We start from the raw sequence: 22,163 nt of genomic DNA on the forward strand, positions 1-22,163 counted from the left end.
ACAGCTAGGTGTGTTTGATCAGGGTTGGAGCTAAACTGTGCAGGACAGTGGCCCTCCAGGACCGAGATTGAGGAACCCTGATCTATGCAATGCACTGTCTGTGTCACTTGCCCTCTAGTGGAATTTATTTGTATTGCAATCACAAGTAGAACCTACAATTAATCTCAGAGGTATTGCCTACAAATTGGACTTGATTGAGTCTTACAGTGTCCCACTTTATATGTTTCATTACCCTCTCATATTGAGCAAAGATATTAATGAATAAAATAAAAATGAAGGAACTCCATTGTACGGACTGGACACATTTAGGAAATGTCATGTTTATACACTGTGATGAAATCCTATTATAGTCAAAAATCTGACTGCTCTCTACTTACAGCCACTTTATTTTCTGAGAATGTAATGTACTTAAGAAACCTTTGATTTTTGGTGTTGTTTGTCTTAGTGTTTTAAAAAAAATGGTCCTTAAAATTATTTCTTCTCCAGTTATACTGCTCATAAAAAGTCACATCTTTACATCATGTCATTTCAGATTACAAATAAATAAGAAAATCTTCCATTACATGTGACCCAGACAGTGACTTTTATTTTTGCTGACTTTTGTTTTGAAAGCATGCTGTCACGCTGTGGACCAGGAACTACTTTCCACTCCTCCAGCAGCAGTTGACACTGGTGATCGCCTGCTTGCTATGCCCTTGTTAGCCACGTAGCTAACCTGAGTGCCACATTTGGAAAGATGAATTGAATTTTATATCGGAAAGAGATCTGATAGACCCCTATATATTCCTTTATTGCCAATAGCAGGATGTTACGAGCCGGAAGTGTAGTTACCTGGTAAGTAGAGTAACGTTAGTTCTTTTGCAGCTACAGAATTTAACGCATTGGAAACCAGGTGATTGGATATATAAATAAAAATGCCTAATCCCATATGTGATATAAATACACAAATTTATAATTTTAAAGGACGGTTGACTGTAAAGATTCGCCCTTAATGACAAATGTTGCTTGGTATCGTTTCCTAAATGACACTGACAGGCTAACGTTACACTGCACTAAATGGACACCACCCGAACACTGACTCACTTTTCACGTTTTTAGATAAATTACATCAATTATTAACAAAAATTCTACGTTGATATCATAAATTTAACAGTACTAATTTTAGTCTAATTTAACATATTTATTACTCCAATTTTAAAGCACTAAGTTAGCCTTTGGACAGCTGTTATAGGAACCACCAAGATCTTCTCTGAATTTTTGTTCAGCGTTCTTGCTTAAAAATGTATTTTAGTCACTTAAAAGGTAAGTTAACGTTTTTAGGCATTTGTCGGTCTATTAACACAGCTGTCAAATTTGGGACTTTATATCTTATACAGTGATGTTGTTTTGCATGCTGCGTGTGTCTGACAGAAAGCTGCCAACATTTAGGCTAGATTAAAATAGAATGATATTTTTCATTAGTTAGTTATTAACAACTTAGTTTTATTAACAAAAAACCCTAAAGTTAGTTAATTACAGCTATAAATGGTCACTTAGGCTAATCGAAAACGATAGCACACCGCGTGAACCATTGTTTTGTTTATCATTTTCAACCCATTGTAACTCTAGCTTCCAAGTCATTCTCATAGTTTCAAAACAGATTTTTTTATCTTTGCAAGACCTAAAATGTGTTACAGCTGTCACATTTGGCACTTTATATCATATACTATACTATGCTGTGGTTTTGCATGCAGCGTATGTCTGACAGAAAGCAGAAAACCTGCCAACATTTTCGCTATTTAAATAGGCCTAACTTTTTAACAATATGTTTTTACAGTAAGAAAATAGATGTGTGTTTTTCATTAAATGTTTATTGCTACTTAAGCCCTAATTTTACTCCATAACAGCTATAAATTGACACACTTTTGATAGTAAACATTGGCATTGCTCAGTTCTATCAGCTGGCCCATTACTTTGATACTTGCTCTGGGCCATCGAGCCAACCGTACTCTTGAGCCCTGCATTTGAACAATATATATTCAAATATTCAAATATTCTTCTATTGTTATTAGGGATGCACCGTTATGAATATTTTGGCCGATACGATATTTCTTTATCTTTGGCAGTCGATAACCAATATGTTGGCCGATAAATCTAAATCCAACTTTTTATATAATTTTTGAGAGCCTGATTACAAAATCAAAAGTCTCATCACCATTAATAGCCATGTCCCAAGCACACAATTATAATTTTCTCATTATAATTTTATGTAGCCTATATGACAGAATGTTGCACTTAACTGTATTTTCCTTTTAAAAGTGATTCCAATCATATTTCTAGCAATTTAAAACCATTATGGCAAACAGTGTGCATCTGAAGTATCTCAGCTGAAGGAAATAGTCCATTATTTATCGACTTATATCTGCCAATTATTTTTTATTGAGCCGATAACATTAAAAATGAACATATATCAGCCGAGACTGATATGGTGGCTGATATATCGTACATCCCTAATTGTTATAATCTGGAAAATAAGAGACTCAGAAGAGTATAAATGTGTCATAATGATCAAAGTGTCTCTCTCTCCACAGCATTGCCTGCAAGAATCTGCTTCCCTCCAGAATGGGGGTAAAGTTCAGAGTTCCGTTGCAGAAACTGCACCCATTCTCTCGTGCCATCCATCACCGTTTCTCTGCTAACAACAATCCACAAAGACCACCTCACTGCTCAGCGGCCCGCCATTACACGTCTCTCTCCAGGCTCCCCATGCGTCCTCCCAAATCCCGGTCAGGAGGACACGGCTATCAACAGCACCGGACATTCTGGGTCGCCCGACTTGCTGCCAGACTGCTGAAACTGAGATACATCGTACTGGGTTCAGCAGTTGGAGGTGGATATACAGCGAAAAAGGTACGCTTAACTATTTGGTTGTGTTCAGCCAATTGAAATGAATGACCTCAAAATCATTTTACTTGCACATGCAGAGTCTGAATTTAAATCTGAATTTGAATGAACACTGGGTGTGCTGCTTGTCCTGTTTCAAACAAGATGCAGATATTTGGTTTTCAATGTTATCATGTTGTTTTAACAGATTAAGCACTTATAGATTTATAGTATCAGCCATCATATCAGTTATCAACAAACATACTAATTGGCTGTTGGAATCAGGCAAAATGTTTATTAGTCCACTACTAGTCAATAAATACTGTCTGTTCTGTTTTTACAGACTTATGATGAATGGAAGGATATGCTTCCTGATATGAGCCAATACACATGGATTGTGCCAGACTTCATTTGGGAGCTGAGTGAAAATATTGATTTAGGTAAGTTATTCTGAGAGCCATATTTTGATAAAAAAATATGCTTATGCTAGGGATTCATTGATATGAAATTTTGTCTGATATGATAACCAGTAATTCTTTATATCTGAAAGCCAATAACGATATATTGGCAGATAAATCTAAATCCATATTTTTAAATAATGTTTTGAGAGCCTGATTACCAAAACAAAAGGCTTACCATTAAAAGCCATGTCCCAAGCTCTTCAACATAAATCAAACATACAGTAGCCTAGTTAGAACAAGTGTAAGATTTTACACTCCAAGAGCCAAATTTATTTATCAAAAAATAAAAAAAAGTATTGCCTCACAATGAAATATGCCTAAATAATGCAAACAAGTTATTAGACAACAAGTACAAAAAAATAAAAAGGCATATGCCATGGATAAATAACATGGAACAGCCTCCACATGGACAATAATGAAATGATTTTAATTAAACCATATTGTTGATGGAAATAATATGAGAAAAATAAAAGTTTTGTTTATTATTAATACTGCATCAATGTTTTTGCAAAAAAAAAAAAAAAAAACACATCTAAAATTAATATTACTTTTTAAAATAATAGCATTGCTGTTTGAGGTGTGTGTGCGATGGCTGGTCAGCCATATATCGGCCGATACCGATATGGTGGCCGATATTTTATTTTATTCTGATATATATATATATATATATATATATATATATATATATATATATATATAAATAAATAAATATATATATATATATATATATATATATATATATATATATATATATATATATATATATATATATATATATATATTAGTATTAGTTGGGTTGCTAATGATGTAATTTCTTTGCTCCCTAATAAAGACAAGCTCGCCAGAGCTTTGCCTGAACTAGAAGAGATAGCCAAACTACTACCTGATATGGAAAAGATCGGAGAGAACTTCACTTTCCTGAAGAGCCTGCTCTCCAGCGGTAAGCAATTTCTTTCACACACACCATGATGGATACAAACTGAATAAAGAGAAATGACATAGAATGACATAGAATTAAAAAAAGAAGAAATTAATACTTTTATTCAGCAAGGATGCAATAAATTGATCAAAAGTGACAGTCAAACAGCTGTGCTGTTTTCAACTGTTTTCAAGATTGATAATCTCAAGAAATCTTTCTTGAGCACCAAATCAGCATATTAGAATGATTTCTGAAGTATCATGTGACACATAAGAAATGGTCAGCTTTGCCGTCGTAGTTTACTGCATTTTTTGTGAATGTCAGACCGTTTATGTGAATGTGTTTGAATGTTAAAATCTTTAAAGCTTCAAGGTGCTAAATCTAACCATGTGGTCCATGTGGTTTGTCTCTGTGATTTTTGCCAACTAAATGGATCACTATATTCTTAGACACTGAATTGCTTATAATCATTTTCATACATGCGTAATCAGTTTCTTCCTAATGGTAATATGACATTGAGGCATTTTAAGATTTTTCACGCAAGTCTGGGTTATTTATTTGCTTAACATGTTTTCCAGTGCACAGTGCTGCTGACACTGCTTGTCCGCTAGAATCCCAATCAAATGTGTAATGGAATGAGCGCTCCATGCTTTTTCTACAGCCTTTATTTTATTTTCATTTCATTTGTTCCTCTTGTTCCTCCCTTCTCCTCTCCCTCCCTCCACGTTCTTCACAGGTTTGGGTAGTGAAGTCAATGGATCTTCTGGTCTGCGTCTGTTATTAGGTGTGTAAATGCCTCACTTAGCGTGCCTCGATTCCTCCTGATCTGCTGCACTGATATAAAATGGATTTAAGTTGATGGTGGGGTGTGCGCCTCTAAGGATGGACCAGCAAAACAGGGAATAATCTTTAAAATATCACAATAATGTTGTTAGTCAGAAATCGCTTTATTGTCTGTACAGGGCTACAGCTTCTTTGTGACAGAAGCTTAATATTATTAAGCTTAAAAGATAAAATAAGCTTCCTGTTGCAGTTGCGTTACAGTGTTGCATTGTCTTTCAAAAGTCTGGGGTTGGCTATATTTTTTCTAATGTTTTCGAAATAACTGTTTTCTATTTCAATATGTTTTAAAATTGAATTTATTCCTGTGATGCAAAGCTGAATTTTCTGCAGCGATTACTCCAGTCTTCAGTGTCACATGAACAGAAAATTCAAAGAAACAGCATTTATTTCAAATAGAATTTTTTTGTAACAATGTAAATGACTATACTGTCACTTTTCCTCAATTTAATGCATCTTTGCTGAACCAGTGTAATGAGTTCTTTCATAAAAAACAACAACTTACTGACCCCAAACTTTTTAACGCTAGTGTATATTTAGTCTAAACTGGATCACAAAGGGTTATTTAGTTTGTTTGACTTTTTTTAATATACCTTTAACTGAGATCTTTTAACTGGATGCTACAGCGTTCAGTTAACATAGGTCACTCACAGTCAGTTTCAGATGCATTTACAGTTACAGTAGAGATGCAGTTAATGACACTAACAGTATCTGTGAATGTGAATTTCTCCGATTTTAATTGTCTTGCCACTTGGTCCCTTGACTTCACCTTCTCCTCTCTAATGATTTTGTGAGCCCTTCCCTGTGTTTGTCTCTTTCTCTCTCTTTCCATCGATATTACTAATTTATTCTATATGTGTGAAGTTCTTACAGCTCAAGAGTTTTGAAAAGTACACTGACTGAACATCTAATCTGAATTCTTGCTATCTTAGAGAGGGAACGGTTGTTTAGAACTGCATTTTTATGTAATGTTCATATTCATGTTTTCTATAGCATATTGCACATATTTTCTCATACAGTATATATTCTCATTACTACACTCACTACAATCTTAAAATAATATGCTCTGTTATGTAGTCTTAAAGTGTGCCTTGATAATTTAATGAACTGTTTCTCAAGCATTTTTGCACCATTTACTTTTCAAACCTTTGAGTCTCTTTTGGGATATGGTGACTTGATGTAATTGCTTTAAACTACAAGCAAATATATGCTTTCGCATGTTAATTTCTGTTGTTACATGACAGTTATTTTTTCTAAATGTGAAAAAAGGGGAACAATAATTTGTATTTGTGTGTTATATTTATTTTTTCTAGAAACCACAGGTGATTCTTCCCTGAGAGCACCAGATATCCCACCAACGTCTGCATCCATGTCTGACAGCAGTGATAAACAGTTCAAGAAGGTAAATGTCTCTCTTTTCACTGTATAAATGATGTTTCAAATGGCTTTTCTGAATGCTAAAGCTTGACCATAATATTATGACAGCTCTTGTCTTTTCATCATTTAGTGTATCCAGCCATTATAATAATTAAAGCAGCTTAAGTTTTTATTTGCATTTTTCTGCCAAGCTGTGTTGCTTGGGCTTTTTTTCAGCTTGCAACTGAGTTGCAAGTTGCTTTGCTGTTGTTTTGACTATTTACTATAAGGGGCAACCACCATTGGTTGATGGCTATCCTGATGTTTTGTAGTCCTGGTAAATATAGACACTGTTTCAGTGGCTTGTGGCAGGCAACTTGCTAATGCTGAAGTTAAAGGGATAGTTCACATTGAAATTAAATTTTGGTATGTTTTAGCTTACCTCAAGGGCATCCAAGATGTAGGTGTCTTTTTTTCCGCCGTAGTTTCAATTTTGATATTTTTAGGTCAAACCGTTCTTGTCTGTCAGTCATTTAATGCAGGTCTGTGGTCACTGTCTCAAAGAGCATGCACAGAGTCCAAATTAAAACAATTCCCCATCGTCCAAATTAAACAATTCCCCATCGTAAGTACACATTGATGGCCTAAGACACGAAACGAGCGGTTTGTTTGAGAAAACGAACAGTATTTATATAATTTTTTAACTCTTGTACACAGCCACGTCCAAGTGATCTGAGGGCGCTCGCGCATCCTGCTGTGTGACGTGTGCGCTGACTGGTGCAGAGATAATTCTACACTTTCGTGTCTTAGGCCATCAATGTGTACTTACGATGAGGAATTGTTTAATTTGGACGATGGGGAATTGTTTTAATTTGGACTCTGTGCATGCTCTTTGAGACAGTGACCACAGACCTGCATTAAATGACTGACAGACAAGAATGGTTTGACCTAAAAATATCAAAATTGAAACTACTGCGGAAAAAAAGACACCTACATCTTGGATGCCCTTGAGGTAAGCTAAAACATACCAAAATTTTATTTCAAAGTGAACTATCCCTTTAAGTTTCTCTTTTATTTACTCTTTCCCCGACATTGCCGAGTTATCTCGTCTTTTATGAGAAATGCTTCCCTGCCATTTTACTGCTTTCTGTGTTGTCACTGTTGTAAGGTAGGGGGCGCTGTTACGCATCTCCTGAACTAGGCTAGTACTGTCTCTCCAGATCAAAACACAGGCAAAGAAGCAGAAACGAGCGATCTCATAAGTTTGCAGATGCATATGAAAAATAATGCGATGTTACCGAATGAAATGTTGACCCAGAAAGTGCTATTTGACTGTGAAGCTTTGGGGGTGTTGATGTACTCCGTCTACTCCAACTATGTTTTGATCACCGTACTGAATCTGATCCAGATGTAGTCTTTGAAAAACACGACTGTTTTTGTTTAAAAGCAGAGGGTCTGTTCTTTCTTTTGATATATTGCATGTTCAGATATTCATACAACAAAATATTCTGGGGGCCATGACATTTTTATGAAAATTATCAAAAACGCTGGCGGTTTCTGGCAACAACAACAAAAAAACGCTGGAAAGTGTTAAGCTGCCCCATTACTCAACTAATTAAAATTGTTGTTTGTGAGCAGTCTGCATTTTATTTTGCTCTTGATATTTTTCCTCTATTGGACACCTTCACATTATTTGAATGAATCTTCTCTCTCAGTGTACAGATGTCTCTTTTTATTGTTTGACATGCTGAAACATTGACTTAATTTTAGATGTTCTAAAATCTTCTTTTTCCAAGGTGTTTTAAAGGTCAGATCCAGTTGTATAACCTAAATCCAAAGGGTTCACATATCATTTGTCCTGCAACTCTATTTAAACCCTTATTCCAGGAGATTGATGATTAATTTCTGTCTTTCTAAGCTTATTGTCTGTCTAAAGGCTTCCCTCTCCTTAATTCCATGTTTGTCTGCCATGGTCATTTTGTGCTCTCTGAGAAAACTTGCTTCTCTGAGAGCAAAGGATTTACTACTTGATATGCTAATGTTAAATGTCAGTGTTCTGTTTTTCATTTTCTTTGTTTCATCACTCATAAATCACTCTTTGTCTACAGTGGAAAACAATGTACTTTTTAGTTTATCTTAGATTAAAACTGAAGTTTTTCATATTAGCATTCCTAAAAGAGCATATATCCCATAAAATGTCTTAACAGACAAGGTTGTTGCAGTTATATTGGAAGTCTAAGCATATTTACACTTTCATTTAGTTTGGGGTGAGTACATTTATTTTGAATACTTTATAAGTTTATACTTTTATTCTTCAAGGATGCATTAAATTGATAAAAAGTGACAGTACATTTATAATGTTACAAAAGTTTTTCATTTCAATTAAATCCAGTTCTTTTAAAATTTCTATTCATTCAAAGAAAAAATGCTTCATGGCTTCCACAAAAATATTTAACCGTTTTCAACTTTAGCACCAAAAACAGTTATTTGGAATTGTAATAATATTTCACAATATTACCGTTTTATTATATTTTTGATCAAATAAATGCAGCCTTGGTGAGCAAAAACATAAAAAAATCATACCTTCCCCAAATTTTGAATGGAAGTATGAGTGTGTGTAAGACGAAATGATACAATTGAATTAGCCTAATACATATATTTGGAAGCAGCGGTGTTTGAAAGATGTGTAGTAAATATTTGCTCTCTCCAGCTTCAGGCTTTGCACTGTTCTGCTACTCAATCACTTATTCCTCAAATGCTTGCTTTGCCATGTAGCACTAGTTTTATATGATATTAGTTCATCTATTAAAACTTAGATGTGCCCTTACTGCAATTATAGCAGCTTGACAACATTGACTATGAGTGCAGGTCTTGAATGTGACTCAACATTATTACTAGTGCGAATAAATGTTCTCTTTTTAATTTCCTCTGATGTTCGCAGTTCAGCTCTTCCCCTCCCGTTTGCTGAGAGACCTTTATGGTCATTTCTTATGCTCTTTAAGATTTTAGGTTCGCCATAACCGAGTTCAAAACTACTGTGTTATCAAGAGCAGTACATTAAGTGAGGTGGACCATTACCCAAAGGCTCTGCCATGTCCTCCTATTGGTTGGTAAGCAGGTTGATTGACTGCCCCTCTCTGTCACTGTGCCGTCCCTCAGCAGGGGCTGCTCAGCGAGCTCATTCTCATTCAGCAGCAGATCCAGCAGCATGAGGAGGAGATGCGGCGGGCGGCAGCCAATAATGCTCCGCCTCCGCCGCTTGAACCCAGTCCCAGCCCGGCCCCGAACCCCAGCCCCTCGCAGTCCAAACGCAAGGTGAAGGTCCACTCCCCCACCACCCCTCTGACGCTGTGGCTCTCATGCCAGTCTTTGACTGCCTCACGCCATTCGATTTTAGTTACGTTGTGCTTTTAAAAGGATATATTGAATTTTTGACGCTCTTCACTCTTTGACATTCTTATTAGCTGACTGTAATTAATATTATTAACTATTGTTTATATTTATATAGCTAGTGGAATGGTGGAGGTATTCACGACTGGCGTGAGAGAACTACAGCTTTAATATACTTAAGTTACAAGCCAAATAAGTAGCTCCACCCATCCAAGCGCCTGTTGGAAATGACATGTCCTAAGCGAGAATTTAGCTTAATCCGCTTTTGTATTTTAATTTAATCTGAGCGTCTGTATGGCTACATGCTCTTCCCACCAAAATGCTGATTTCACTGTGATCTTATTCCATCTCATAACTTATATAGTGGGGTACAAAGTCTTAAGGTGATGATACACAGGGCAACTTTTTGAGCAATGTTGCTGGGCAATCTTGCAGAGCGATTGTTGCTTGGGCACTTTCCCATTGAAAATGGGCAATACATTTCTACCTGGATAATTTAGATCGGTCGTGGACCCTGTGTCTCATCTGGTTGCCCGTTGACGACAACATTGCCCAGCAACATTGCTCAAAATGTTGCCCTGTGTATCATCACCTTTAGACCATTAGATAAAACATATTTGTTTATTTAATAAATAAGTTTTCATTACAAAATATAGAGGATACTGAGACTAGTTGGGCTAAGTTGTCACAAAGCCTGTCTCTATTTAAACATAAAATTAAAAACTGCCTTTAATTGGAATAACTTTTGAATTCTGTCCTCAGAAAATAAAATTACAGTATCATAATTTTGTAATAGGTAGATTTTTGAGGAAGATTTTTAGTCAGGTGTTAGGGATATTTTTCAGAAATGTCAGGTCAGGGCAAGCTGAAATGTGCATTATATGTTATGAATATTTTAATTTTTGTCTTACTTTGTATATTTTCACTGTTTCATGAATTGTTACTTTTATCATTATTTAGATTTAGCTGAAAAGCCTATAATAGTTTTTTTAATGGATTTTTTTATTGTGACAACTTACCCCATACAGTGTGGCAAAATGCCTTTCTATTTTAGAATGTTCCAAAGAGTATTTTGTGATCTTTAATGGAAAGAAATCTGACATTTTGTACAAATGTTTTTACATGGTCAAAGTCACAAATTTGAAATAGAAATAGAACAGAATGTTATGTATACAATATTTCTTATTCAATTAATGCTATAGTGTTTCTTGGTTTATAATTGTAAAAAATAAAATAAAAAAATAAAAATGACTTCCAAGATTAAATAAACTTTATTTTTTGAATCTCAGATTTTCAGAGTGGTCCCAGACTTTTGAACCCCATGGTTTGCGACATAGACATTGATTTCTAACAATCAAACTGAGTGACTTAGAAACAATACAGTGAAATGTTTCAACGTTTCATTCAAGTAGCTTTCAAAAGACCCCTATTTTAAACAAATTGTTATTGTGAAAGTAAAATAACATGATATTTGCAATCCATCTATTACTAGTAGTATAAAGTGAGTCTTGTATATTTTCATCATTTTTGCGATAAGCTCTAACTCGATCCATTCTGCCTCGATCATGCAAACCCATTTATTTACACAGTCCCATGTGTACAGTTTATATTCACTGCATGGAGTGGTGTGCCTTCCTGCCACATGGAGTACAATGCACTTTGCTTCAGCTGTTGGCCAGCAAAATTAACCTGCCTTACATCAGAAACAGTTAGTCTGTCTGCACATAGGCAAAATACATGTTATTTAGCAGGAAACAAAAAACATTTTATATCACACACCCTTGTATTTTACATAGACGTGTGTTTGTGTATGTTTGATGTTTTCCTTTGTGTCCTTTCCTTTGTGTCCAATCATTCACTGATTTTCTGTGATTTGCCCTGTAGTTTGAGGTGTGTGTGCTCAACAATTGCATTGCAGGTGCGGGCCAATAAATGATTCAAGAAACACTTTTGATGCGTTGATTTATAATCTAAGCATTCTTCACAAATCAGGTTTTTTTTTTTTGTGTGTGGTGATTTGTGTAAAGAATAAATGATTGATTAAATGCTTGGAAGTGTAATTTCTTCTCTTTGCATTAACTTGCCTTTCCTCTGCTGGGTTACTCGCTGGAATTGAATGCATGAGATGTGGATTGTTTGTGCAATGACTCTTACAGGGGGATATTAGGAAGATGATCAGCTGTCCTGAAAAGAAATAACATGATCATAGTCTGCTACATTGTTTCTTGTGCTTACAGTCATCTGATAAAGAAAGAATTGATCAGCTTCAGGATGAACTTCTTCGAACTCAGGTATTAACTGTTAAATGTCATTGATTTTAAGCTTTGATTTTGAGTTGTTCATTTTTAAGTTGTTCATAATCATTTTATACTCCATTTCTCTCATGTTTGTATAGATGAAGTACCAACGGATGCTGGAGCGTCTGGAAAAGGAGAATAAGGAGCTGAGGAAAGTCGTATTGCAGAAAGATGACAAGGGGATTCACCAAAGAAAAGTCAAGGTCAGATTTCAGCAGTCTTTTTTTATCGGTGAACGCAAAGAACAAATCGCTGGGTTTCGTTGAAGCATTTATCCTGTTTTTGATCCTGTGCAGAAGTCTTTGATTGATATGTACTCTGAAGTCCTGGACATTCTCTCGGATTATGATTCCAACTACAATACTCAAGATCACCTGCCAAGGGTCAGTGTTATTCTTATTTATTCTTCTTTTAGAATGTCAAATATTTACACAAAACTAATGACCAGTAACTATTTTGAAAATCAAATAATTTGTAGACTAATCTTTAATTAATTGATTAATTGGGTATTCTTTCCATCAGACAATGTCTGTAGAATGTATGCTGCATTGAGTGCAAAATGGTTTAAAATATAAATATTACAATATAAAGTCAGAAGTTAACGAACCACAAACTACATTTTACAGGTAAAAGTTAGAATTCTCTACAGCAAAACTCACATTCCCTCCTCTGAACATAACATATTACTGCAATCTGATTATTTCCCTGTAATATGGCCTCATAAAACACCTTATCTTCTCTAGGTGGTAGTGGTTGGAGACCAGAGTTCAGGAAAGACTAGTGTGTTGGAAATGATAGCTCAAGCTAGAATCTTCCCCAGAGGCTCTGGAGAAATGATGACCAGGTCTCCTGTCAAGGTGCATTCAACTAATTCACTTCTCCTGACCTCTGATTTGATGCTAAAAAAAAATCTTAATATTATCAATGTTGAAAACAGTTGTGCTGCTTCATATTAGTGATGCGTTTACCTGACTTGTTTTATTCTGAAGGTGACATTGAGTGAAGGCCCTCACCATGTAGCAATGTTCAAAGACAGCACTCGTGAGTTTGACCTCGGGAAAGAGGAGGATGTAAGTATCTTAAAATGATGTAGTACAAGTTTGTGAGCCTTTATATTTGACTGTCAGATCACTAAGATGAGTTTCTTTTCTTTTCTTTTCTTTTCTTTTCTTTTCTTTTCTTTTCTTTTCTTTTCTTTTCTTTTCTTTTCTTTTCTTTTCTTTTCTAGCTTGCTGCATTGAGGCACGAGATTGAACTCCGGATGAGGAAGAGTGTGAAGGAAGGTCAGACAGTCAGCCCTGAGGTGAGACCCTTGTTCCTTCAGTGCTTTGTGAAAACATTTACACTTGAATCTGCCTAAATGATTTAATGTTCATCATTCATGTGTTTTCTATCTTGTCTCAGACCATTTCTCTAAGTGTAAAGGGCCCAGGAATCCAGAGAATGGTGCTTGTTGACTTGCCGGGGGTTATCAGTGTAAGTTTTGTGTACATTTTCATACAGTTTTACTCATCACAAGCTTATACATCTATGCAGAACATGTTACTCTGGTTCTTGACTTTGTCATTGACTGTTTCATTTGTGTACAGACTGTGACGACCGGCATGGCTGCTGACACAAAGGAAACCATTTTTAGCATGAGTAAAGCCTACATGCAGAATCCAAATGCCATCATCCTATGCATTCAGGGTGAGTTTTCACTCTGTCATTAAAATATGTGTACTATCACTGTTTCTAGCCAACACTATTAATATTTCTCTGTCTCTTGTTTTATTTCTCTCTTTCAGATGGCTCGGTAGATGCAGAGCGTAGTATAGTCACTGATCTTGTCAGTCAGATGGACCCTCAGGGCAAAAGGACCATCTTTGTTCTTACCAAGGTTGACCTGGCAGAAAAGAATCTAGCTAGTCCGAACAGAGTAAGACCTTTAGATATTTCACTACATGAAACTCCCAATACTAAGTGCTACCTGCTGTATTAGCCACTAGAGGGAGCTCCTTTTTATCCTCTGACACTAAGGAAATATTAAATGCTGTTATGTGCAGGTGATGGCATTCATGGGAATGTTTTACAGTTCATATACAAGATTAAAATATTTTGTTACTTGCCTCAAATTATTCATTTTCTCTATTTGTAGATCCAGCAAATTGTTGAAGGCAAATTATTCCCAATGAAGGCCTTGGGCTACTTTGCAGTAGTAACCGGCAAAGGTAAAAAATTAGATCTTTCTCATTTGCATTTTGCTGGACTTTGCTGGATGTCATTCAAACCTGTGATTGTTTTGTAGGCAGTACTAATGAGAGCATAGACTCCATCAAAGACTATGAGGAGGACTTCTTCCAGAACTCAAGACTGCTGAGGTAGGACTCAAATGCATATTTCTACCTTACCTTTTCTATAATCTGTCACATGTTTTTGATTGGACAGTCTTTAACCAAACTGCTATAGGGATGGCATGTTGAAAGCTCATCAGGTGACCACAAAGAACCTGAGTCTTGCTGTGTCAGACTGCTTCTGGAAGATGGTGAGAGAGTCAGTGGAACAACAAGCAGATGCCTTTAAAGGTAAGATAGAAAATAAATACAAAATGTGTAGATTGACGCGTCCCCAGGACCAGGATTGAAAATCACTGCTCTAAAGCTTCATGATAGCATTCTGCGAAGAACAGACTGAAAGAATGTTTTTTTTCCCCCCTCCCCAGAAATATTTTCTATTCACCCTCTTTCTCAGATAGGTCATTTTTGTCTTCACTATCCTTTTAGGGCAGTGGTTCGCAACCAGTGATCCAGGGACCATTAGTGGGACCTTACTGAACTTACAAGGAGGCCTAAAGATGACTTGAAATAATTAAAAATAAGACAAAACAAACATTAAAATAATCTGAATTTATTAAAAATGATAAATAATAACAATAATAATACAAAATCACCCAAGATAAAAAAATCTGATTTTCTAGACTTGGAAAAGTCATGTAAATTAATAAAATCTTTTGAAATATTTTAACATTTTAATAGTTAATAAAAAATGTATTGTTATTCAATCAGGTAGAAATTCTGAGTAATGTAAAAATCTTTATTCTTAATATATTTACCCTTTTCTCCTTTCTGAGTTCTGAGAAGCAGGTTGAGTTTCTATTTGCTCCAATAGCAAAAGAAAAAAATCCCTGATAGCATTTCTAATGATTTTCCAAAAGGGAAAAAAATATTGAGAGATCGATTACGGTTGTCGGAAGAGAAAGGTGTCAAATGTGCCGTCAATCCCTGTTACAAACACCCTCACAGCAAGTTTTCTGAAATGTAATTCCAAGCCAATGTAACAAAGTGTAGTATTACATATGCACACAATTTTTTAAAAATCAAAATATAAAATAGAATTGCTAGATTTACAATGTTAATAATTGGAAACACGTCATCAAAGTCTATGAAAAATGGTCCATCCTTACTCGGTATATCAAAAATAACTGAAAAGGTCATGGGTCCTCTGATTATCCTTATGGACAATGGGGAGCCTTGAATTCAGAAAGGTTGTTAACCACAGCTTTATGACATCTGAAAACCATGAAATAAAAAAGGCACATGGACTGTGCTTTTAAGTCTTTAGTTGGATTATTGTTATTTTAAACTCTTAACAAGATGTTGATTTTCAAGGGCATTTTGAGAAGAGTACACGTCAGCTCTCAGGAGACCCAGTAAATAAACCTTAATAGAATCCAAACCAACAGCTCGACAGCCACTTAACTCTGAAACCCACCTCAGCAGAGCTGTTTCCCCAGTCCTGTGCGTGCTGATTCCCGTCACACTTCACCTCAGCTCAGACGTTCTGCACAGGGCACGCTGTAGACCTCCACGCTGCCAATTAACAGGCCACCCCTGCTAACGCTCTACCTCTAGATTTATTACCTGACCCGGGACGCTCCTCAAACCTTTGTGTGGGCTATCGATCTCCACAGCTGCATCAGGGCTGGCCCGATAACCAGAGCAATTAGCGTCATCTCCATTGTGTGAGCGAGACGTTCGGCCCGTGTGTGTGCTGGGGACGCGGGGCCCCAGGGGGACGTGGGGTTGCTGATACAGTGCACGCCTGGCTCCAGGTGCATTGATCACGAGCACAGCGCAGGCTATCTGGTGTCCCTGTTTGGGGAACGAGACAGAGATGGGAAGTGTCTGAAGAATAGGGCTGTTGTCACTGAAAAGTTTTACTCAAAGTTCACTCTTATTATTTTTGGTGGCTAAGTGAACTTTGAACACATTGTTTTATAGAAAAAAAATTCTAGTATGACATCAATAGCTAAGTTGCTAATGTTTTAACCTACTGTACGTCTGACCTACTTGCTACAGTCATATAAACTGAAATCGAAATGTTATGAATTTTGTAACACTTTTTACTGCATGTTAGAGGTACTGAGATTTCACTGTTGTGACCTTATGTAAGACACACTGTCCAAAAAATTATATAATGGGATAGTCCAGCCAAAATTGAGTAAAAATGTTCCAAACCTGTTTGAATTTCTTCTATGTAACAGAAGAACACATTATGAAGAATGTTCAATACAGGTTTGGTTTATATCGACTTCCAGTGTAAGGACAAAAAATACAATGAAAGTCAATGAGAATCTTCTTTTGTGCTCTGCAGAAGAAAGTCTTGGAAAGACATAAGAGTGAATAAATGATGACAGATTTTTCATTTTTGGGTGGACTATCCCTAGTTTTAAAAACATAAAAAATGGCTTAATACTTACAACCCTTCAGATTTGTTTCCTTTACAAATCTATAGATATTAATGAAAATAATCTAAAATCAACTTTCCTTCCTTGTTGACCAGCATCTCGGTTTAACTTGGAGACTGAGTGGAAGAACAACTATCCTCGCTTACGAGAGCTTGACAGGGTAAGAATCAGCTCCTGGCTCATCTAGACTAGATCTTCAAGTCTTGGACACCTTGTTAAGTGTATTTTGATTTTAAGTATGGCATATAATCATTATAACATTATTGAATATTAGTAATGTAAATATGTTGCTAATGTGCTGTCCTTGCAAAAAGAAAGTGGGAAAAAAGTAAAGAATTACTTACAATTCTGTAATGTACTGTAAAAGCTCCTTAATAAGCATTTGTGATATATGACCAGAGCTTAAGTTTATGTTTTATACTGTATATGTCATGCTCTTTATTCATAGAATGAACTCTATGAGAAGGCCAAAAATGAGATCTTGGATGAGGTGATCAGCTTGAGTCAAGTTACACCAAAACACTGGTGAGCACTTCTTTTTTCATTAAATATAAGATTAATTGTAGGATTTTCAAATCACTAAAAAAATTCAAAAAATTAATAATGCATGCTGCGTGGATGGCTTCTTACTAATTTTGTTCTGCCTACTCCGTAATTGACTTTGGATTTACAAAAACATGAAGTTGGTACTTCAAACTTAAATTTCTTCTGTAGTAGTGTGTTTGTCTGTTCGTTCATTCATTCGTTTATTAGGTGTGTTCGACTTTAAGCAGCGCAGTGCAGACCGATCAGTATTTGACATCATAGTAGAGTGAGAGCGCTTCGAAAGCATACAGAGCCCTCTGCTTTCGCTCTGCGCAGCACCGCTTCAAGTTGAACACACCTATTCGTTTGTTCTTTCATTTGTTCCTTCATTCATTTGTTCCTTCATTCATTAGTTCATTCATTTAATTTAATTTCATTTCATTTTATTCATTTTTTTTTTATGATATTTTATTCTATGATAGTAATCCTTTGCTAAACATACCTTTTGATATCACACATCCAAGGTCAAAAACCTTGGACAATATACATGTTGTGGTTGGGTACCGAAACCCGGTACCTATATGGAACAATGTACCCAGGTAACGGTATGTAACCGGACCGAATCAAAACCCAGATTTCGGTGCCACTTGAATGCCTCAGCTCGTCAGCTGTCGGTTGAAATATTTGCCATCTGGTTCTCCGAAACGGACGTAAGCAGCATAATCAGTATGTGATCGCTAGTTAACCATTCGATGCGTACCATCGTTCACACCGCTGTGATTAGAACGTTCAGATCGCGTGATCATCAACTTCTAAATTCAAATCTGCGTTCGCGCGTTGGCTGGCGCTGAGTCAGAGACAGACGCGCTCAGCGCTGTCATATATCACAACTATTCAGTGTTTTCAACCACAAAGTTTATTTTAGGTTTCAGACATTTAAATACACATAAGTATGCTAACAAAACAATACATTTATAGTTTGTAAAATACACAAGCAGGCAATCAAAGTTCGTTTTGTTCCGCGTCATGTTTAGTGTGAAAAGTCGATGTCCCTACAATGGACCGGTGTACATCTAATCCCGATGAGCGTGAGCGCTCCTTGTCGCAGTTGTAAACATGACGTCGTTCTTCTTCCACGAGGGGTTTCGCGTCACGGCATTTAAGGTGATGCGTTCTAAAATAACGCTCACCTTGTGCAGGACATGCAATAAGTCAGGAGAGGTGTCGTATTTTGCCAGAGAAGGCAAAAATGTGGTCATATTTTTGCAAAACAAATGCTGAAATGTAAAGCTGGTTTGTAGCAAACCAAGAATACAGACTACTTAGCTGTTATTAGTACTGTAACTGTTTTTTAGTGTTATTTAGTGTTAAATTATTGTAGTTGGGTTAGATGTCTTAGGTTTATTGTGAATTTATGTAAATTGGTTGTGTTTTCTATTTAGGCTACTTATTTAAATATATTTAAGTATACTTATACTTAAATTTGAAAATATTGTTCGATTTTAAGAATTTTTTATTTTATTTTTTCACTAAAAAAGCCGTTCTTTAATGTCATTCACCATCATTTTGAGGCTCTTAATTTATTATAATTTTTTTTTTTAAAGTATCGGTTCAGTTAAGTACCGTTTTAAAAGTATCGATTTGGCACCGGTATCGAAAAAAAACCAAACGATACCCAACCCTAATTGTGTTAGTTGCATATATCAGCAAAACCACAACAAATGAGGAATACTCACTCTTCGACTCATTGTTGGCTGACTGACTTTAAACTCAGCTTCTCCATCTCATGGCTTCAGGGCTGCCTCTACCATCAGAATGCAGAGCTGCAAGCTGTACTTGGAGTTATGATCCCCAAAACCCAGAGGAGCAAGCTAAATGAAATAGATCAGATGTTTGTAGGCGGCCCAGTGTGCTCCACCAGCCTCTCAAATCAATGGCATGATGAATAGCTGGAGGGTGGCAGCGCTAGTTTGGTGTTATTGAAGATGTGTGTATATTGATGTGCCACGATAGAACAAAGCAAACAGGAAGCTATGAAATATGGTGCCTTTTATGATAAATGAGCTTGACCGTCACCCTCAGAATGTTCTCGTCTTTGTCTTAATGTCAAGTCCTATACTTTCCACATGGCTGTTTAGAATTATGAAGTACATTTTTGATGTTATTTGTAGATAGTTGAGGGGACTGAACATAGCATAATTAACATTGTTGATTCTGCTCTTGGTCTCTATTTGATAGCAGTTTGGTCATGTACATACATTTTGTCTTTGTAGGGAGTCCATCTTACAGAAAAAGCTTTGGGAAAGGGTCTCAACACACGTTATTGAGAACATCTACCTGCCTGCCGCCCAGACCATGAACTCGGGCACTTTCAACACCACTGTAGACATTAAACTCAAGCAGTGGACTGATAAACAACTTCCTCATAAAGCACTAGAGGTAATCATCGCTGGTGAAACACTGGTCTTTCCTTTGTGCTGAATGCTGATATTTAGTAGTTACATTTCCCAAATCATCAGGTTAAAAGACTGTTTATGCAAAATGTTGAAATTTTGTTTGGTTACAAAGATGATTTTTGACAATCCCCTTTGCTCTCTTCTAAATTTTATATGCTATTATATTACCATTCAAAAGTTTGGGATCTGTAAGATCTTTTTTTTTATTTTTAAATCTCTTATTTTTTATTTTTAAGTCTCTTATGACTGCATTTATTTGATCAAAATTACAGTAAAACAGTAATATTATCAAATATTATTAGATTAAAAGAACTGTTTTCTATTTTGTTGTATGTTATAATGTTATTTATTTCTTTGGTGGCAAATCCGAGTTTTCAGTAGCCATTACTCTAGTCTTCAGAAATCAATAGTATTTTTGAAATACTATATTTTTTGCAGCAATGTGAAAATCTTTATTGTCACTTTTGAGCAATTTAATGCTGGATAAAAGTATTAATTTAAAAAACAGCAACAAGTTTTTACTGACCCCAAACTATACACTGCTGTATAACACCATGTGAAAATAAAATTTCTCTCGTCCAGTTTTTAAATCTATCCTCTTTTCTTTCATACTCAGGTTGCTTGGGAAACGTTGCAGGAGGAGTTTGCTCGATTCATGGCAGAATACAAAGGGAAAGATCAGGATGACATCTTTGATAAGCTTAAGGAAGCTGTCAAAGATGAGAGCATCAAACGACACAAGTGGAATGAAAGAGCCATGGACAGCTTGGTAAATATCATGCACAATACCAGAAACACCTTAAATTCAATATAGAATTTATAACCAGAAATAATGTTATTTTGCTAATGCAGCACACAAGGGTTTCTTGAGTGCTTTTGGTAAATGTTACTCATGTATGTGCGGTACAGAGAGTGATTCAACACAACGCTTTGGAGGATCGTTCTATCACAGACAAGCCCCAGTGGGACGCTGCTATTCAGTTCATGGAGGAAACGCTACAGTCCCGTCTTAAAGACAGTATGACTACCCTTTATAAACACATTTCTTGTCTCTCTGTGTATGGAGTGTGTGACTCATCTTCCTGTGTTGCAGCTGAGTCAGTAATAGCAGATATGGTGGGGCCAGACTGGAAGCAGAGGTGGTTGAGCTGGAAAAATCGATCACCAGAGCAGGTTGGACAGACAAAACTACATATTTGTCCACAGTCTTTTTTTAAAATATAGTTTTTATGATCATGGAGCCATAATTAAGTGTCACTGTATTTGTAGGTACTAGTGAAAAGAGTCAACGTAATTTTCTTTCCTAATTGTAGCACATCCGTAATGAAACCAAAAACGAGCTAGAGCGTCTGTTGAAGCTGCATGAGGATCACACAGCTTACCTGGCCAATGATGAGGTCACTACAGTACGCAAAAACCTGGAGGGCCGAGGAGTGGAGGTGGACCCTGTACTGGTCAGTGAGACCCTGACTGAAAATTTGTAGCATTACTACCTGCACATCTGATTTTATGCCTTTTTTTATACTAATGTGTATATAACTGATTTCTCTGTGTAGATCAAGGACACGTGGCACCAGCTCTATCGACGCCACTTCCTGCAAAAGGCATTATCACATTGTAACCTCTGCCGGCGAGGTTTCTACTATTACCAGAGACACTTTGTAGACTCTGAGGTAGAGAAGATGCCTTTTTTAGTAAAATCTTTTTTGAGAATTAAATGTTTAATGAGATTAAATGTATTTTTATATGCTTATTTTTTTATTTTTTTTAGAGAAAACAAATAGATACAACTAAATTAAGCATTTTAAAGTGCAAAAGTTAAATAAGTAAATAAATGTAATGCATTTAATCTCAATTGTATAACCACCATTGGTGTCTGTGTTCAGTACTCCAAAATTATGAAAGTTATTAACAGGAATTTATTTAAAAAGGAAAACCAGAAATGATTAATTATCAATAACTAAACAAAAGTAATTTGCACTCTTTGTATAACTGAGCTGAATTATCATCAAAGCATTTTTCTCTCTCTTTCGGCCAAAGACTGAAAAGTTTCAGTGTTTCCTTACTTTATATACAGTACACAGTTTATGTAAAATAGCTGTTTTTGTCTTGGTTTGTGTTAAAAGATTATATTTAGCTAATAGTTTCTCATATTTCTCTGTGTTCCAGCTTGAGTGCAATGATGTAGTTCTGTTCTGGAGGATCCAGAGGATGTTGGCCATCACAGGCAATACTCTTCGACAACAGCTCACTAACACTGAAGGTAAGCTTTCCTGCAAAGTCTTCAGTTTTGGTTGTCTCTCATTACTAATTAAACAGGCTTCAGTGAGA

At 36.1% G+C, this 22,163-nt stretch overlaps 1 protein-coding gene across 5 annotated transcripts in view; it reads left to right on the plus strand.

Moving 5' to 3' along the window:
* The first annotated feature begins 647 nt into the window (after window positions 1-647).
* opa1 (OPA1 mitochondrial dynamin like GTPase) overlaps window positions 648-22,163 on the plus strand; it is a 38,023-nt gene continuing 16,507 nt past the window's right edge. The window contains exons 1-28 of one of the 5 annotated variants that reach the window (XM_079882534.1): window positions 648-834; window positions 2,571-2,889; window positions 3,206-3,302; window positions 4,156-4,263; window positions 4,979-5,026; window positions 6,396-6,484; window positions 9,598-9,753; window positions 12,066-12,119; window positions 12,224-12,328; window positions 12,422-12,508; window positions 12,869-12,982; window positions 13,115-13,195; window positions 13,354-13,428; window positions 13,530-13,601; window positions 13,715-13,814; window positions 13,913-14,043; window positions 14,263-14,335; window positions 14,413-14,485; window positions 14,574-14,689; window positions 16,947-17,011; window positions 17,300-17,376; window positions 19,650-19,815; window positions 20,449-20,601; window positions 20,742-20,850; window positions 20,926-21,005; window positions 21,146-21,286; window positions 21,389-21,505; window positions 22,002-22,095. In XM_079882534.1, the coding sequence (XP_079738660.1) occupies window positions 806-834; window positions 2,571-2,889; window positions 3,206-3,302; window positions 4,156-4,263; window positions 4,979-5,026; window positions 6,396-6,484; window positions 9,598-9,753; window positions 12,066-12,119; window positions 12,224-12,328; window positions 12,422-12,508; window positions 12,869-12,982; window positions 13,115-13,195; window positions 13,354-13,428; window positions 13,530-13,601; window positions 13,715-13,814; window positions 13,913-14,043; window positions 14,263-14,335; window positions 14,413-14,485; window positions 14,574-14,689; window positions 16,947-17,011; window positions 17,300-17,376; window positions 19,650-19,815; window positions 20,449-20,601; window positions 20,742-20,850; window positions 20,926-21,005; window positions 21,146-21,286; window positions 21,389-21,505; window positions 22,002-22,095 (2,929 nt within the window). In that variant the 5' untranslated portion in view covers window positions 648-805. The remainder of the gene's footprint in view (window positions 835-2,570; window positions 2,890-3,205; window positions 3,303-4,155; window positions 4,264-4,978; window positions 5,027-6,395; window positions 6,485-9,597; window positions 9,754-12,065; window positions 12,120-12,223; window positions 12,329-12,421; window positions 12,509-12,868; window positions 12,983-13,114; window positions 13,196-13,353; window positions 13,429-13,529; window positions 13,602-13,714; window positions 13,815-13,912; window positions 14,044-14,262; window positions 14,336-14,412; window positions 14,486-14,573; window positions 14,690-16,946; window positions 17,012-17,299; window positions 17,377-19,649; window positions 19,816-20,448; window positions 20,602-20,741; window positions 20,851-20,925; window positions 21,006-21,145; window positions 21,287-21,388; window positions 21,506-22,001; window positions 22,096-22,163) is intronic. The other 4 variants (XM_079882535.1, XM_079882537.1, XM_079882536.1 and 1 more) reach the window with 4 other exon arrangements.

This window comes from Squalius cephalus, assembly GCF_949319135.1.
Source record: "Squalius cephalus genome assembly, chromosome: 10".
In the NCBI taxonomy this organism is placed as follows: domain Eukaryota; kingdom Metazoa; phylum Chordata; class Actinopteri; order Cypriniformes; family Leuciscidae; genus Squalius; species Squalius cephalus.